The sequence below is a fragment of the Odocoileus virginianus genome, chromosome 5 (assembly GCF_023699985.2).
Source record: "Odocoileus virginianus isolate 20LAN1187 ecotype Illinois chromosome 5, Ovbor_1.2, whole genome shotgun sequence".
Classification (NCBI taxonomy): domain Eukaryota; kingdom Metazoa; phylum Chordata; class Mammalia; order Artiodactyla; family Cervidae; genus Odocoileus; species Odocoileus virginianus.
In genome coordinates this window covers 7,860,205-7,876,841 of record NC_069678.1, presented here as the reverse complement: position 1 = coordinate 7,876,841, position 16,637 = coordinate 7,860,205, and the positions used below count along the sequence as shown (strand labels likewise).

General features: G+C 42.8%; 1 protein-coding gene across 5 annotated transcripts in view; it reads right to left on the bottom strand.

Moving 5' to 3' along the window:
• SETDB1 (SET domain bifurcated histone lysine methyltransferase 1) overlaps positions 1–16,637 on the bottom strand; it is a 30,855-nt gene that overhangs the window by 811 nt on the left and 13,407 nt on the right. For 3 of the 5 annotated variants that reach the window (XM_020912213.2, XM_020912228.2, XM_020912232.2), the window contains exons 6-21: positions 15,651–15,776; positions 15,280–15,481; positions 14,532–14,605; positions 13,411–13,601; positions 12,509–12,638; positions 11,168–11,324; positions 10,926–11,084; positions 9,682–10,305; positions 8,981–9,097; positions 3,994–4,163; positions 2,855–3,483; positions 1,993–2,021; positions 1,747–1,879; positions 1,091–1,256; positions 523–734; positions 175–263 (exon numbers count right to left, since the gene is read on the bottom strand). In XM_020912213.2, coding sequence (XP_020767872.1) covers positions 175–263; positions 523–734; positions 1,091–1,256; positions 1,747–1,879; positions 1,993–2,021; positions 2,855–3,483; positions 3,994–4,163; positions 8,981–9,097; positions 9,682–10,305; positions 10,926–11,084; positions 11,168–11,324; positions 12,509–12,638; positions 13,411–13,601; positions 14,532–14,605; positions 15,280–15,481; positions 15,651–15,776 — 3,208 coding nt within the window. Of the gene's footprint in view, positions 1–174; positions 264–522; positions 735–1,090; positions 1,257–1,746; positions 1,880–1,992; positions 2,022–2,854; positions 3,484–3,993; positions 4,164–8,980; positions 9,098–9,681; positions 10,306–10,925; positions 11,085–11,167; positions 11,325–12,508; positions 12,639–13,410; positions 13,602–14,531; positions 14,606–15,279; positions 15,482–15,606; positions 15,777–16,637 lie in introns of those variants that run through there. The other 2 variants (XM_020912217.2, XM_020912238.2) reach the window with 2 other exon arrangements.

The following is a 16,637-nucleotide window of genomic DNA, read 5'->3' as shown; positions in this document are numbered from 1 at the left end:
CTAAAGAGGAGGAGGAGGAAGGGTGTGGTCAAACAGCAGAAACCCAGGCCTGTGATGACTGACTGTGCAGGGGGAGCTGGATCACAGATGGAAGAGAGGCCCTTTGAATGTCCTGGCCCCTCCCCAACCTGGGCTTTCCCCACCCACCCATCCCCTTTCCTGATTCCCTCTTACTTGCTGGCAAAGAAGGCCACCCACGGGAAGCGGAGATCGTGAGTATCCACGAAGACATTCTGGACAAACAGGTTGGGGCTGCAACTGTGCTGTAGGTTTAAGTACAGATTCACTTACAAACCAAGGAAACAGAATCTGGTTCTGTGGGGTGAGTGAGAGCTGGATGAAAACAATGCCATTTGATCCTCCCACGGCAACAGAAATTTTGAAAGGCACCTCTTTTAAGATCCTTTGTGATCAAGAATTTATAATGAGAAAAGGTGGGTTTATGTAGTTGCATTTAAAAAAACTAGAAATGTGAGGACTAGGGGATAACCAGCACATACAGGTGAGGAAAAGGGGTCTCACATTGAGATAGCGGCCCAGGTTGCCTTCAAGCTTGGCATCGATGATGTAGCAAGACTCCTCCCCATCGTAGAACTGGCGTGTGTTCTTACGAACGGGTGCACTCTCCCCCTTTTCCACGGATGCCATGTTGGTTGATTTAATGGCAATCCCATGGGTTGATTTCAAAGCAAAACCCCGGGTTGATTTTACTGCCACTTGGCGCTTCATTGGACCTGGACAAGGAGAAGAATGGGGCTAGAGCCACCCTACCTCATGAGTGGAACTTCTACTTCCTTTTTTTCCTGCTTCCATTTTTATCCCACCCAGTGCACCTCAGGAATACCAATAAGCTGGGACTCTGAGGCAAAGGCCCAAGGTGGCAGTTTTTCTCAAGCAGGATTAGAACTGCTGGATACAGGAGCAGAGGGAAAAAAATAGGGAACTGGAAAGAAGAGAGGGAGGGGACATGTCACACATTAACAGTTTAGCTGGGAGTCAGGGAGTCTTCCCAGGGATGCTTCAATTCTTAGGATCTGAATTTTCCCCCTACTGGTTCCTTCCTACTACCCCACAAATTCTCCCAGACTACCAGACATGTTCTTCTTGTCCTCAAAGTCATCCCCTTCAGAGCCAGAGGAGATGGTCTGGATATCATCACTGTCCACGGCTGTGGCTGAAGTCTGGCCAGTAGTGGGCTTCCGGCTCGTCCCACTTTCCCCCTCACTTTCTGTGCTGCTGGACAGGGTCAGGATATCCTGAGGAAGCAGAAGGGTGAAAAGACGGAATAAGAGTAAATGGAGAGGGACTTCCCTGGTGGTACAGTGGCTGGGATTCCACACTCCCAGCAGAGGGGGCCTGGCATGGATCCCTGGTCAGGGAACTGGATCCCACAAAGTGCAACTAAAAAAGATTCTCCATGCTGCAAGGAAGATGGAAGATCCCGCATGCAGCAACTGGGACCCAGTGAAGCCAAAAAATATATATGTATAAAAAAACTGAGAAATGGAAAGGGCCCCTTGGGATCCCTGCTTTTAGGTACAGTTAGGCGGGAAGGGGTTGAGACTATAGTGAGATTAGATGCTGGATGAAGTAAAACGAGGCAGGAAGTCAAGACCAGAGAAATAAGAAAATATCCAACAGCAATTATGGTGATAGACTTGATGACACGAGCAGAATGTTCCTTTACTCACACTCTAGAGTAAAACAGGAGGCTGGGTAAGGTACAGCTCGAGAAAGGTCACTTACATCAGGGTTTGACTGAGCAGAGGCCATGAGTCGTCGGCTCTGATGCATACTAGTCTTACTTGGTGGGCGGCGAAGTCCTTCAGGCTTCACAGGAGAAGGATTATAACCATAATTTCGAGAGCTTTCAGTAACTCTGATGGGAGAGGGAGACACGAGAGGGTCAGGTTTACTGGCTGTTTCTTAGGCTGCTTTTGTAGGCTCGAGAGGAGGAAGATTTGGAAACAGATAAAAAAGCAAGGCACTTACATCGATATCCTGTTTCGGTCATCAGGGTCCTGGAAGACAGAGCGAGTGAATGGCTGAATGTTTCCATGGTTCTAGATAATATACCCAACAACTGTAGACTTCACCTCAGATGACCTCTAAAGATATCAGCCAGCGAGAGGTACACTATCTAAAGTGGGATGTGTGTGGAGAAATTAACTCTCCAACTTGAGAATAACGATCATTTTCATCAGGAAGCCCCACTGGGAGGGGTCTTTAACCCTTCCCAATAATAGGGCATTCCAAAATGTGCATGGCAAACACCCTGGGCAGAATATTCCAAGGACAAGGGACTGTTTACCACCTGTAATGTGGTAAGTTTCAACATCATTAAAAATATGTTAAGATCAATTCTTGTTTTTCTACTATAATGAAAGCAATGATGTAGATAAATTGAGGTGGCAGTTTTAAAAAATTACTTAAATCCTCCACTTTGGAATTAATCAGGTACTTTCCCCACAGCAGGCTGATTTTAAAATAATTTGGTTCTTTAAACAAACATGGGGTCACAAGAATCAGACATGACTTAGCAACTACACCACCATAGGAATGTATTAGGGGGAAGATTGATCAGGTTTGCCATAGAAATCCATCAAATAAATCACTTGCATGTGAAGACTCATGGAAAGGGAATTCCTTGGCAGTCTATCCTGTGGTTAGAACTCTGTGCTTCCACTGCAGAGGACACAAGTTTGATCCCTGGTCAAGGAACTAAGTTCCCCAAGCCATGCGGCATGGTCAAAAACAATAACACTCATGGTCTCGTAGTGAGATTGCATTAAGTCTGTCACCACATCAAACTTATATAACAGCCACAATTCTCAGAGTTCCTGCCACTGCTTACCTCCTTCTTGGCCTGCTTGATGTCTCCCTCATCCTTGAAGCCCAGCCCTGAGGTGGAAGCCTTCTCCGCTTCCCCTCTGCCTCCCCCAGTGCGGCCTTCCCCACCTTCACTAGTCTTGAAGGATGAATGGCTGTCAGAGTCAGCAAAGCCACCTTCACTGACACTGTTGCAGCTCAACCAAGAGGCCACTTTGTTCTTGGGTGTCTCTTCAGAGGAAGGTGGATTGCAGCCACCTACAGGGATTGACGGAGGGACAGGAGTATGTGGGGGCCCCAGGTCTGGGGGACGAGAGTCCTTGGAAGACATCTCAGACAGTCCGTTTTCCCTCTGGCCCCGGGTCTGCCGCCGGGTGGCATAGCTGCGCCACACCGCGCTGGTGCTGAAGTCCTCGTCCTTATAGAAGTTGTCATCCGAGCTGTCGTCGTTGGACTCCTCGGGGTCCTCTGTGCCGCTGTTGCCATCTCCCCGGTCCTTCAAGTCTACACCACTGCTGTCAGAGGAACAGGGGATATCACTCTCATACCCCTCCTTGAAGTTCTCCACGCTTTCAATATGGTCCAGATTGGCAAAGTACTCATCACCCATTTCTAGGCCCTCCTTGTCAGCAAAGTCATCTGTCAGGATCTTCCCTGGGAATGAAGAGAAAGCCTTCCAGCTTTTAGAAAGAATAAAGTTCATTTCATCAATACCCAGCCCCACAGTACAGAGTCAAATCACATTCAATATGGTCTCCTGTTTCTCTTTGATGATACCTCCTCCTTAGTGTCTTAACTGTTGAGAGTTAAGGGGAGCTTTAAATCTTGCCCTTTCTGCCACCTGATTCTTCCTAAGTTATGGTAAATCTCTGGGTGGAGTGATGTGGGAAAAAATGACACATGTCATTTTTTCTACTACCATGTCTCTCTCTGCTGAAACATGTCCACAATTTCATCCCTTTTCGTTCTTGTTCTCCTGAAGCACTTTTGACCCTTCCTGATCCACCCAGACAGGCACATCACTCATGTTCTTTTTAGAAGAAAATCCTGGCTGCTGCCTTCTCCTAGTTCACAGGTTAAGCATTTTATTCTTAAATTTAACTTGTCTCTGATTCAATGTTCCACTATGTTCTCACCCCAGAAAGCAACCCTTTCATCACCAACCTGCATAAATACAGACAAAGGAGCCTTTGGCAATGTCATCCAAGCAACGGATACCCCACCCCTTGTTCTGGGTCTTGAAAAGCTGCAGACGAACTTGCAGGCCATGCTGTACCAACCGGTTTGTGCACATGTTAGGGTCACACTTGCAGCGTTTGTTACACTCATAAACTCTGGGAGGAGATCACAATAAAATCAATCATAACATGATCACTATAGCATCTGTTACATCCACAGAACTGTTACAATTTTTAAGGTGTCATCATTTATCAGGTAATGATCTAAATAAGCAGACTTACTGAATTGTCTATGCTCTTTGATTTGTTTGGAAATATAGCTCAAAGAAATAACTCAGAAGGGGGAAAAGTGATTAATACAGATATTTATAGCACTAAAGACAGTAACAGTGAATAAAAGAATGCCTAACACCTGGAGAAAAGCTAAGTGAACCAGGATGTGAATATGGATTAAGAGGCAGTAAAATAAATCAGCCTGTAGAAACAGATACAATAAAATATATTTAAGGAAATCAGAAGCCCATATAATACATACTGAAAGGGAGCAAAAGATGAGGAACTGGAAGTTCATGGGACTCTTGCTTTTGGTAAAGTTGATTTTCAGTGAACATTTATTAAACACCAAGAGCTGTACTAGACAGTGGGAACACAGCAATGGAAAAGTCATGATCTCTCCTCTCAGGGAGCTCATTTCTATCTAGTTTAAGGTATTACAACTGAACTATTTAAAAAATAAACTATTGAAGTTAATCAGAGAGTTAGTAAATGTCAACATTAAAGGAAGAGAACACTCTGAGAAAACTGTCATATTTTTAGGGAGTATCTTTATGCTCTACTTCGTGTTACGATTTAACTTCTTATTTTCCTGGTACGTAAATTTAAGGAAGACAACTGCTTTTATAAAGATGACAACAGTACAGTCAGTTAGTTGATGACATCAGTAAAGTCTCTCTAGGCAAAGGCAACAGCAGCTTCTACTTACCAAGCATATATATTTTGTGTTTGGCATTATGTCAATGCTTTATATACAATTCTCTTATTCTATCCTTACAGCAGCCCTATGAAGATATTTTTTTAACTTATGAAAACATTAAAGCATAATACACACAGAGAGAAGAATATGTAAAAGTCTATAGCTCAATGATTTTTCGCAAACTGAACACACCATGTAACCAATACCACACCAAGAAACAACTTTGTTAGGTCTCTTAAAACTCTACTGGGGTTGGGAAGGTATTAATGTTCATATCCTCTGTTAACTAAAAGAAGATCAATTTGGAAAGGACAAGGCCAGAATATGAACTCAGGTGTAATCACCAACAAGGGCTTCCCTGGTGGCTCAGTGGTAAAGAACTTACCTGCCAATGTAGGAGATGCGGGTTCAATCCCTAGGTTGGTAAGATCCCTGGAGAAAGAAATGGCAACCCACCCCAGTAATCTTGCCTAGGAAACCCCATAGATGGAGGAGCCTTGTGGGATACAGTCCATAGGGTTGAAAGAGTCAGACAGGACTGAGTGGCTGAACAACTACTAATCACTACCACATGAAACTTTCAGACTAGCCAAACAGAGCATCATTCATCCCTTCAACAGAATTTAAGTGGTTACCATGTGCTGTGCACTGGGTAAAAATTTGCTGATGATACAATGGTAAGCAAGAGAAACAAGTTCCTGCTCTCATGGAGATTACCTCTTAATGTAATGGAAAGAGACCAAAAACAAGTTAACAAAATGAAAGTTGTCACAGATACAATGAAAGGACAAACTCTGAATGAGAGAATTAAAGGAGTGAAAATGACCGAGTTTTAGAGTGACCAGGAGAGGTCTCTCTGAGGAGGTGAGAGCAAATCTGAGAGCTCAGGTTAAAGAAGATAATCATGCAAACAACAGTGGAAGGATGCCCAGAAGAGGGCACAGTATGTACAAAGGCTCTCGAGGTAGGCTGGCAAACACTGGGTGAACTGGATCCAGGCACTGAAGAGTATCAGTGTGGCTGGAACAGTTTTGGAAGGATAGAGATAGGAAGGGGTCAGATAGTACACTATCCTGTGACCCAAAATTAGGAGTCAGAATAAAATCCAAAGTGCAGTGAAAAGCTCTTAAAGAGTTTGAGCAGGGGAGGAACATATTTGTGGTTATGTGAAAATACTTTTATGAAACATTTCAAACATATAAAAAAGCTATAAGAACACTCACCAGCATTATCAAATCTAAACATTGTTACAGGATTCAATTTTATTACAAGTAAAACATAAATGACACAATGTAGCTAAAGCTAATAGCAGTCTTTTCCTTTGCTTAGGAAATGCTTAATGCACTCAGCTTAAATTTATGTCCTGATTTCTTCTGATGACAGTCAGACACATCAGGCTTTCTATCAAACCCCCTTTCCCAAAAGCTTCTCCTGCAGGCAAGTCTGACCTGTAGAAAACAGTGGCTGTTTTCTATATCTGGTGCACAGCTGTCAGCCTGGAAGCCCCCTTGACTTCACTATCATGTGGGATTCCCCTCACTCTTCTTTGGAATTGGATCCACTATTTCCCGGATCAGTATACGCCTTCCTCTCTTGTCTTTCCCCCTCACTTTAGTAAACATTTCCAGTAATTTTCTGAGAGGGGAAATAATGGAAAAATTTGAGGTATTTCATGTCTAAAAAATGTTAGCCTACTTTAACCCACAACTGATAGTTTTCCTGGGTTTAGAACTCTAAGTTAGGAATAATTTTCCTGCGCTTCCCTGGTGGCTGAGTGGTAAAGAATCTGCCGGGCAATGCAAGAGACACAGGTTTGATCCCTGATCTGGGAAGATCCCACATGCCACAGAGCAACTAAGCCTGTGCATGACAACTACTGCACCTGTGCTCTAAAGCCCAGGAACGGCTACTAGCCCATGTGCACCAGACATTGTGCTATGCCAACAGGAGAGGCCACTGTGGTTAAGAGGCCTGTGCACTGCAACTAGAGTAGCACCCTCCTTGTCACAACTAGAAAAAAGCCTGTGCAGCAACGAAGACCCAGCACAGCCAAAAATAAACAAATAAAATTATATATATATAAAAGAAAGAATTTTCCTTAGAATTTAGAATAGATTCTTTAATTACCATCCAGCTATAGACATTATTTTAAGAAGGCTGAAGTCACTCTGAATTCTTATTTCTTTTGAGATATCTTTCTCTTATGTAGAAAGTTTTATTATTTTCTTTTTGTCCTCAGTGTTCTGTGGATATAATGATCACGTTTTATCACGTGCTTTCGTGGGCCTCTATTTTCATCTGTTATGCTAGAACCTGATTTCACTTTGGAAACGGACCTTTTCATTATGGGGAAACATCTGAATTATTTCACTGATCATTCTTCCCTCTTTGTCCTTTCTGTTAATTATGTATTTCTTACGTACTAGAGTAATTAAGTCACATGTGCATATACACCCAGCTTACCACTTTCTATCCCACTCTGTTCACTGTCCTCTTTGCCTTACCTGTCCTTCTCCATCGCACATGCTGATCTCATGTCTCTTCTCAGTCTCACACCTGTGAGACTGTCCACACAGTCTTACCTCCTCTGTCCAATTTCCAGTTGCAGATCCCAGGACTTACTTCTGGGCACATTCTCTTTTCTATCATCAATGTTCTCTCCAGATGAACGCATCCAAGCTGTAACTACCGCTCCTGAGCTGATGATTCCTAATTTTTTATGCCAGTCCTTACAGTTCTCTCTAGAAATCTCAATGCCTTCCTGACATTTCCACCTGGGCTGCCTAACAGACACCTCAAACTTAGTGTGGCCAGAGCGGCTGAATTTCACTCAGACCTGAACTCTAGCTCTAGTCTTCCATTTTGGTACAAAAACCAACATACACCTAGTCGTTCAAGTGTAAAATTTAGGACTGTCCTTGATTCTCTTCTCCTTTCCATTCCATAGTCAATCCATCACATTCTGTAGCTCTATCTCCAAGTGCATCCCTGAGCACATGTGCTGCCAACTACGGAAGCTCGTAAGCCCCAGAGCGTATGTCTGCAAACAGAAGTCACGGAGAGAGAAGCCCATGCACCGCAACTGCAGTAGTGCTTCCCCCGCAGCAACGAGAGAAAAGTCTGTGCAGCAAGGTGACTCACTACAGCCAAAAATAAATATATAAAATTATTTTTTAAAAAGTCATTTTCCTTAGAATTTTGAATAGATCCCTCAATTGCCATCTAGTGTCTAACATTATTTTGAGAAGGCTGAAGTCACTGTGAATTCATTTCTCTTTTGTGGTATCTATCCTTTCTCATTTCTTTCTTTTTTTTTTTCCATTTATTTTTATTAGTTGGAGGCTAATTACTTTACAACATTGCAGTGGTTTTTGTCATACATTGAAATGAATTAGCCATGGATCTTTTCTCATTTCTACTGCCACTTTCATTCTAGGACAAGTCCCAGTAACCACCACTTCTTACACCTGTGTTCCTGAAATTATCTATTGAGCTTCCAAATTCTATTGCTGCTGCCCTAAAGCTTATTTTCACAGAGAAGTCAGAATAGTCCTTAAAAGGTAGACAGCAGTAGTCTGCTTAAAATACTTTTTTTTTTTTCTTTCCATTTAAAATACTCTTAACAGCTTCCTATCACATCATGAATTTGGTTCTAATTTTTATTCTGATTTACAAAGTCCTATAAATCAGGCCCCTGACGACTCCTCCTCTCTGAATACGTCTCACTTGCCAGAGTAAACCACAATCTATTAGAATAATCATACAGCTATGAATCAAGGTCATATTTTACTGCAACAGAAAACTGCTAGATACTATTCAATCATTATATGTATTCATTTAAAAGCTCAAGGAAGAAATATGTGCTAGGTATTTGGTAAGGTTTAATTGATAAAATGTCTGTTTCAGTTTTTTTTCTTTTGGCTTCAATTTTACAATGCTGCTGTTTCGTACAAACAATAATTTAGTCTCTGAGGTGCTAAACTTTCCCCTGACTACTTACCCTGTGGGCAGACATTCTTCTAGTCTCTTGTATTGGTAGCCAGAGTAGGGGTTGATTTGGCCTCCTGGGGTGCAGGCTGTAGCCTGGATAGTGAGCTGATGGCAGGCACACTTGGACCTGTATAAAACAGAAGGGTACAACTACTAGAGCTGGGAGACTTTCTTCAGAGGCAAGAAGTACTACTAATAAAAGGACGGTGATAAGGTAGTAAAATTTCTTTTTCTTCTCCCATATGTGTAAATGAGGAAGGAAAAGACAGTAGGACTATGACAGAGTAAGAGTAAAATAAAGAGACACAGAACAACAAGTAGCAACTGAAAGCATGATGGAGGGAAGCAAAGGAAACTGAGAATCAGAGAAGAAAACAAACATAAGACACATGCACTGCTGTTCAGTTGCTACATTGTCTGACTTTTTGTGATCCCATGGACTGCAGCACACCAGGCTTCCCTGTCCTCCACTATTTCTTGGAGTTTGCTCAAGTTTATGTCCAATGAGTCGTGATGCTATCTAAGCATGTACCCAGGATTATGCTGTGGGGTTCCAGCCTCTCTGGAGGCCTTACAGAAGGAGCTACAGCTAAGAAAGCAAATCAAGGAAGGTGAGGAAAGGATAGTACAGTGTAAGGCAAAGAAAGTGGTGGAAATAAAGGAAATCACAACAAAGTTGGAGGCAGGGCCACAATTCCCGAACCAACTCACTTGTCCCGGCACCCATCTTTGCAGTCACAGCCAACAAGAAATTCAGGGCCTGTGTTAATGAAAACACCCTTGCCCGGGATCCGTTCCTTGCTGTAGGCCACCTGGGGTGGGGGAGTTGTGTCAATCTCGTTAACGCAGGATAGAGGAACGTCTTCCTTTCCATAGGTGATGTCCAAAACATAGTAAAAAGGCTTATAGGGCTGAAACTTTCGGTCCACAAGAACATACGGATCCAAACAGAACATCTCCAGGAACAGGAAGTCACAGCCAGTCTCAAAAAGGTAACGCTCAATCTCCTGCATTGACCGAAGGCAGAGGCCACAGGGTGTCTTATAGATAACATGAAAGCCCATCTTGCGGTTAACTCGGCGCCGGGCTGTCATTCGCCGGAAGTCATAGAGTAGTGGGACTAACAGAGGATTCTTGCCCCGATACTGCTCACTTCTCATAGGTCTGACCCGAGACAGACAAGTATAGCTGCAGACATGAGGTAAGTAGAAAAGCTTCTCCATGGGAGCGCGGTAGGAGGGCTCTGCAGGGGCCCGTTCCAGCATGCCATGGAAGGCTGGGGGAGCTGGGGGAGCTGGGGGTGCTGGGGCCGAGGTTGTGGAGCCTAAAGGTGACCTGCAAATGAGATGCAAGAGATCAGATCAGAAGGAAACAGGACCTCTCTGTTGTAGAAGTAGCCCATTAGCTGGCTAAGCCACTTCTCTAACCTGTCTAATAGTTATTATGCTCTTGAAGCTAAAGATGACACAAGTAAGTTAAACTTCCCCTTGCCTTACTGGACAATGAAACACCCTGGTTACTCTTCATTAACTGATAATAACTGTTTCAACAGTGTGTATTTTCCTAAATTTTATTTTTGCCTGTGAATTATGGGACTAGCATCCAGTCTTCTATCCATGCTAGTTGTTTTCCCTGCTATGTTTCCTATAAATGCCTTTATTGACCCCCAGGGTTCAAGGAAAGAGGCTACCAAGTTCCCTTTCTATTGTACCAATGACAACACCATATTCAACACGCAGTCTTAACAAATGACTTTCTAGTGATTGTATTTCTAGGCACCTAGTTTCTAATTCAATTAACTTTTTGTTTCCTGGAAAATTCCAAGGTTAAAGCTTTCCTTTCAAGTCCAAACTTCTCACCGTCATAGTCTTAACGAGGCCCCTTGTGGCCAAGGAACCTCCCCCACTCAGTCCACACTGCCAACATTCCCAACAGAGAGCCTGAGATTTTCTCACCTATATGTCTGATTGATCCCAGGTTTCCCACCAGGGGCATTTTCACTGAGTGCAGGGGATGTAGGGGAGGAATGACCAGAGCCCACAGATCCTGGCCGGAAAGATGTGCTTTTTTTGGCTACCTGCTTCCGAGATTGGGCAAGCTGGCTTTCCAAGCTTCTAGGAGATTAGAGATCATACAGTAAGGGATACAGAAAATGTAATATAAAAGAAACTGGTGAAAAAGAAGGAATAGCACTCACTCACTGTCACCTGCCTGGGGGGACAGAGCTGGACCAGGTGGGGCAGGTGGGGCAGCTGGGGCTGTAGGCTGTGGGGATTCCATAGGCTTGAACTGGGTTCCAGTACTTGTTAGATCCTGAGTGTACTGGACCACGGGGCCTTTGCTTCTCACAGCACCTATAAGAAAAGGAAATTGACCATTGAGAACATAAGAGCTGTGCCATTTATATTCATCCACAGATCTGATTCTCAATTTATATAATAAAGCAACAACAGAAACATTCTAAGTGCTATGACTGTTAGCTCTCATTATTTATGCCAATGAGTGGGAATATTGGCACAGGCTGACTTTCATTTAAATAGTAAGATTTTATCTTCCTGCCTCAGACACTTTACATTAATAATTATTCTACTGCTCTTGTTGTTATTTAACTGCTAAGTCATGTCTGACTCTTTGTGACCTTATGACTGTAGCCCACCAGGCTCCTCTGTCCATGAGATTTCCCAGGCAAGAATACTGGAGTGGGTAGCCATTTCCTCCTCCAGGAGATCTTTCCAACCCAAGGATTGAACCTGTTTCTCCTGCACTGGCAGGTAGATTATTTACCACTGAGCCACCAGGGAAGCCAATTATGTTATACTTTGGTAAAATTTTTCAAAAATACATTCTCTGATCAACTAATATTGTCAAGAAAAATTAACCAAAAAGTAAGCCAGGAACATATAAAAACAAAGCCAAAATTTTAAAACAAGTTAACCACATGCAGTGCATAAAAATTAGACTGGAAGGCAGGGGATATGGGTTTGATCCCTGAACTGAGAAGATTTCACATTCCAGAGAGCAACTAAACCTGTGTGCCACAACTACTGAGCCTGTGCTCTAAAACCTGGGAGCCAGAATTACTAAGCCTGCATGTTCTAGGGCCTAGGCTTTGCAATAAGATAAGCCACTGTAATGAGAAGCCTGGACATGGCAATGAGTAGTAGCCCCTGCTAGCTGCAACTAGAGAAAGTCCTTGAGCAGTGAAGACCCACCACAGCAAAGAAAAAAAAAAAGACCACAGATAACACACACAAAGCAGATAATCCTCACGTGAATAATGGAGGTAGTTACTACCAACAATACCCCTAACCTAAGCCAGTTGTTTCAGATCTTTATGTGTTTTTGAGAACAAATCAGAGCCATAGCATGTTGAGGCAGCAACACAAATTCATCACCACTACCGGAAACTTAGGAACATGTCCTGTTTTCAATGTGGCAGTAGTGTCATTCTGGTAAGCAAAGGATACAGCCATCACACACACATCACTTTGCTGATCTGTCCATTTCTTCCCTCTCCCAGATGGCTTTCACGACTTACCCACATTGGGACGTGTTCTGAGCTGTCCCCCTTGCTTCTTCTCCAGTGCAGAGGCGGATGACGTCTTCATGCTGAACATGGGCTCCAGACGTGTAGAGCCTCGGTAGATCCATTCACATCTTTTGTCATCCTAGGGGATTGCAAGTAAGGAAAGGTGGCAGAGGATTAGGTTAAAGGCTAGAATCTAACCTGCCACTTTTGAAGAATACCACGTGCCTCCCTTGGGGAAAATCTCCCTGATGAATGCCCAATTCCCTATCTATTCAATAAATTTATGTGCTAGGCTCCACAACAGACATCCGGAATTAAACAACAACAATAAAACCCCCCAAAAGAAAAACACGTATATTCCTTGTTTAAAAAAATGATGAGAAATAGATGTTTATACTGAGTATAAGACATGTAACAAGGATCATTAGGATCAAAGGGCTGAGATAGCTCAGAGAAGAAATATAATTCCAAGGTGTGAGAGGGGAGAAAAGGACAATTACAGAAGATTTTTTTTTTTACAGAAGATTTAAGAGTTAAGCTGGGCTTTGAAAGATCACCAAGACCTCAGAATTCACTGATCCCTCTTTTTTGTCCCATTAAGTTATCAAAACCCTAACCCTGGGAAAACAGAACTAGCAGCCTTCTCTGTACCTACATGCATTGTGGATACTCCTGGAGAAAAGCAAAAACAAAAACACTATCATGCAGATTGGAGTCTTAAATTCAGGGACTTTATTTTTAATAACCACGCATAGAGTAATGAAAAAAAAGTAAAATATGACCCAAAACAGTGAGAATAGGTAAGAGAGTAACAAAGAAGAAAGGCTATGGCATAGCTACATATGCCATAATTATGCCATGCTCCCCCATCCCACCTGAATCCCCGCCTCTAAGACTCAAAAGAAGAGTACCAGAAAGAGGATCCTGACTAGGCTGCCGTCCACCTCCTCGACCCGGGACTTCCACCACGTGCCTTCCCACTCAGTCTTGATCAGCTGGCCACTCTTGAGCAACACCATGGGGCGGTTGGGGTAAGCGGTGATATACTCTTCTATGAAGTCTCGGCAGGAGATGTCTTCTATGTCCTCCCAAGTCTTTTTCACTGTCCCAAGGAAGAAGGAGGGCTGAGAGAGGGCAGGTAGGGCATGTCTTGATAGGGAAAAAGGGTTGACAAGGAGACGTTTGGCATTTTTCAAGTTGGGAGGGAGAGAAAAAATAAATGAAGAAATCATAACCTCAAGGGAAGCAAAACCATGACCACTTAAAAGTACTGAACCTAATGTGCAAACGTGCACACAAATTCTGCAAATACTAAATGAATAAGCAGTATGCAAACATAGGTGAGTCACTCATTTCCTAGAAATGGATGTATCCTCTTAGGAAAAGTCAAGTGGAAATTTTTGCTTACTTGATAAGTCTAAAGGTAAATCAAAAAGAATCAGGTGGCACCATAAACTGATTTTAAAAAACCTGTCCTTCCTTCTCAGGCTCCATCAGGCTTTTAAGGGACCCTGAGTGTATTTACTGCCATGTTATGTGGAAACAGCCATTTTATTTGACTTTCCTGCAACTAAAAACAGTTGCATCTATAAGAGTCTCTCCTAAGCCAGAGTCATAAGTATAGAGGACCCTATGAAGACCCCATCTAATACAGGTTCTGTAGAAAGCACTCTGAGAAAGTGCTATGAAGGCACTACACAGACTGCAGATTTACACAAATGTTAAACATGAGACTAGGAAAGAAGTAACATCTTCTCAAACTTAAATCACTCAGAAATGAAATTAAAACACATCTACAATACGTGCATCCACTCAAAGTCAGTCATGATCTAATGTCTGATTCTATGGCTGCCAAGACCTAACACTAGACATGACAAATAAAACTGTATCTCTCAAAGAACATTAATCAAACTTATGTTCTTTGAGACTAAAACACCAAGAACATTAGAGCTCTTCCACTGGTTGTCTTAAGAAGAAATACAAGATAGAAGAGAAAACAAAAAGAGCTAAGGAAAAAAGGAGGGACACTCACGTGGCCGGCAAATGGGATATAGTTCAGACTGTGTAACATAGGAAGCATAGCCATCATCAAAGAAAATGAGAAACCTGTAAGGAAAGAGTAATGGTAGAAAGACTGGGGGTTATGATATTTAACATGACCAGAAATTATTATAGCTTGCATTCCTCTGGATCACACACAAGACACAATCCAGGGAACATGTTCCAGTGTACTACTTTCTTTTTACTATTCTTTCTTCCCACCCCAAGAATTAAGAATTCTCCCTTAGGTTAGCAGATGCAAACTATTATATATAGAATGGATAAACAATAAGGTCCCACTGTATAGCACAGGGAACTATATTCAATATCCTGTAATAAATAATAATGGAAATGAATATTAGAATTCTCCCTTAATCTAACCAACATATCCCCACTTTCCCAAAAGTGATTTATTCTTGTTATACTATTGGATTCTCACATTGCTGAAAAACATTTAGTCTCCATTTCTTCCTTCTGTATGAATTCTCTATTCCTCTAACCATTAATCAATCTGGATTATTCTGCCCCGACCAAGTTTTCTCCTTGAGAAAAGGGAAAAAAAGGGGGGAAGGGAGCAAGAAAGACCCACCCACATGACTCTGTGGCAAAGAAAAGAGAGAGTGTCCAGCCACTGAGGACTAGGAACACCAGAGCTAACTGTGAGATCTGGACTATGGCTTGAACAGGGCAGATGATGTGCTCCTGGCTTCCACTCTGTTTACAATCTTCTGTCTAGGTACCTGAGCTTGTTTTTGACGTTTGGTGTCTCAGCTACAATGCCAGCATAGAGCCAGACCTGATTCCCATCTTTGTATTTGGCCACTACTCGACTGCCCACATACAACTTGTCAGCAGGAGGGTGGTAATCATAGGCAATGTGGTTTCCTGACAGAAGACTCTTGCCTTTGTTGTCAAATTTCACCTTGTACTTCTTTCCTGGCCCTGAGTAAAAGGGAAAAGAGAAACAAAAATTTTTAAAAACCATCAGTTTCTGTGTGAATCCTGGTTGCTACGTGAGAGACAAAAGCCAAAGGCTGTGAGGAAAACAAACAATCAGTGATGGTGACCTGCAGGTTGTCTTTCATTAGTCCTTCCTCTAGCTTGAACATACCAACCGTCTGGATGGCAATAAGGGTGCCTTTGTGCCATGTCTTAGTTCTCTTTTTGCCGAGGATGCGCATGCTGACGACCAAGTCACCATCTTTGCTCAATTCTCCAGACATTTGACTCAAGGTCCCTAGGAAGAAAGCAAAGTTGCTCTAAAGAGATATGGCACAGATTGGGGAAAGAATGGAAAATAAAAAGGGTACTGGGTTATTGGGACAGATAGGGTAATCTCTGATCCTTAACCACCTTTTCTGCTCCCTTGGCCAAGGGCAGAAATGTAAGACACAGTTGACTCAATTCTTTATGCTAACAGAGAAAATATGAATTGAAATTCACATGTAACTCAAGACCACCTCACTGTAACCAAATATTTCTGACTCCTTATTAACAACATTAACTATTACTCATTAAATGCCAAGCAGCAGGGTGGCTCAAGACCGTAAAGAATCCACCTGCAATGTGGGAGACCTGGGTTTAATACCTGGGTTAGGAAGATCCCTGGAGGAGGGCATGGCAACCCACTCCAGTATTCTTGGCTGAAGAATCCCCATGGACAGAGGAACACGGCAGGCTACAGGCCATGGGATCACAAAGAGTCTGACATGACTGAGCAACTAAGCACAGCACAGCATTTATAAATCATTTTCCTGGGAGGGATCTCTGAATAGCTGCATTCTACAAACAAAGTTTCCTTCAGACCTCTTTTTTAGAGTTTGAGTTACTGTTTTCTTTAACCTTCATCTGAAAGAAGAAATCATGAGGATGGAGCTAAAAGGTTATTTGGACAAAGCCATCACATGGTAGAAAGCCAGTATACAAACGACTTAAGCCAAGAGACTTCCCCAATGGTTCAGAGGTTAGGACTCTGCACTTTCAGTGCTGTGGGCCTGGGTTCGATCCCTGGTCAGGGTACTAAGATCCCGCAAGCTGACTGATGCAGCCAAAAACACACACAAAAAAGACTGAAGCAAACAGCAAGGAGAATTTGTGG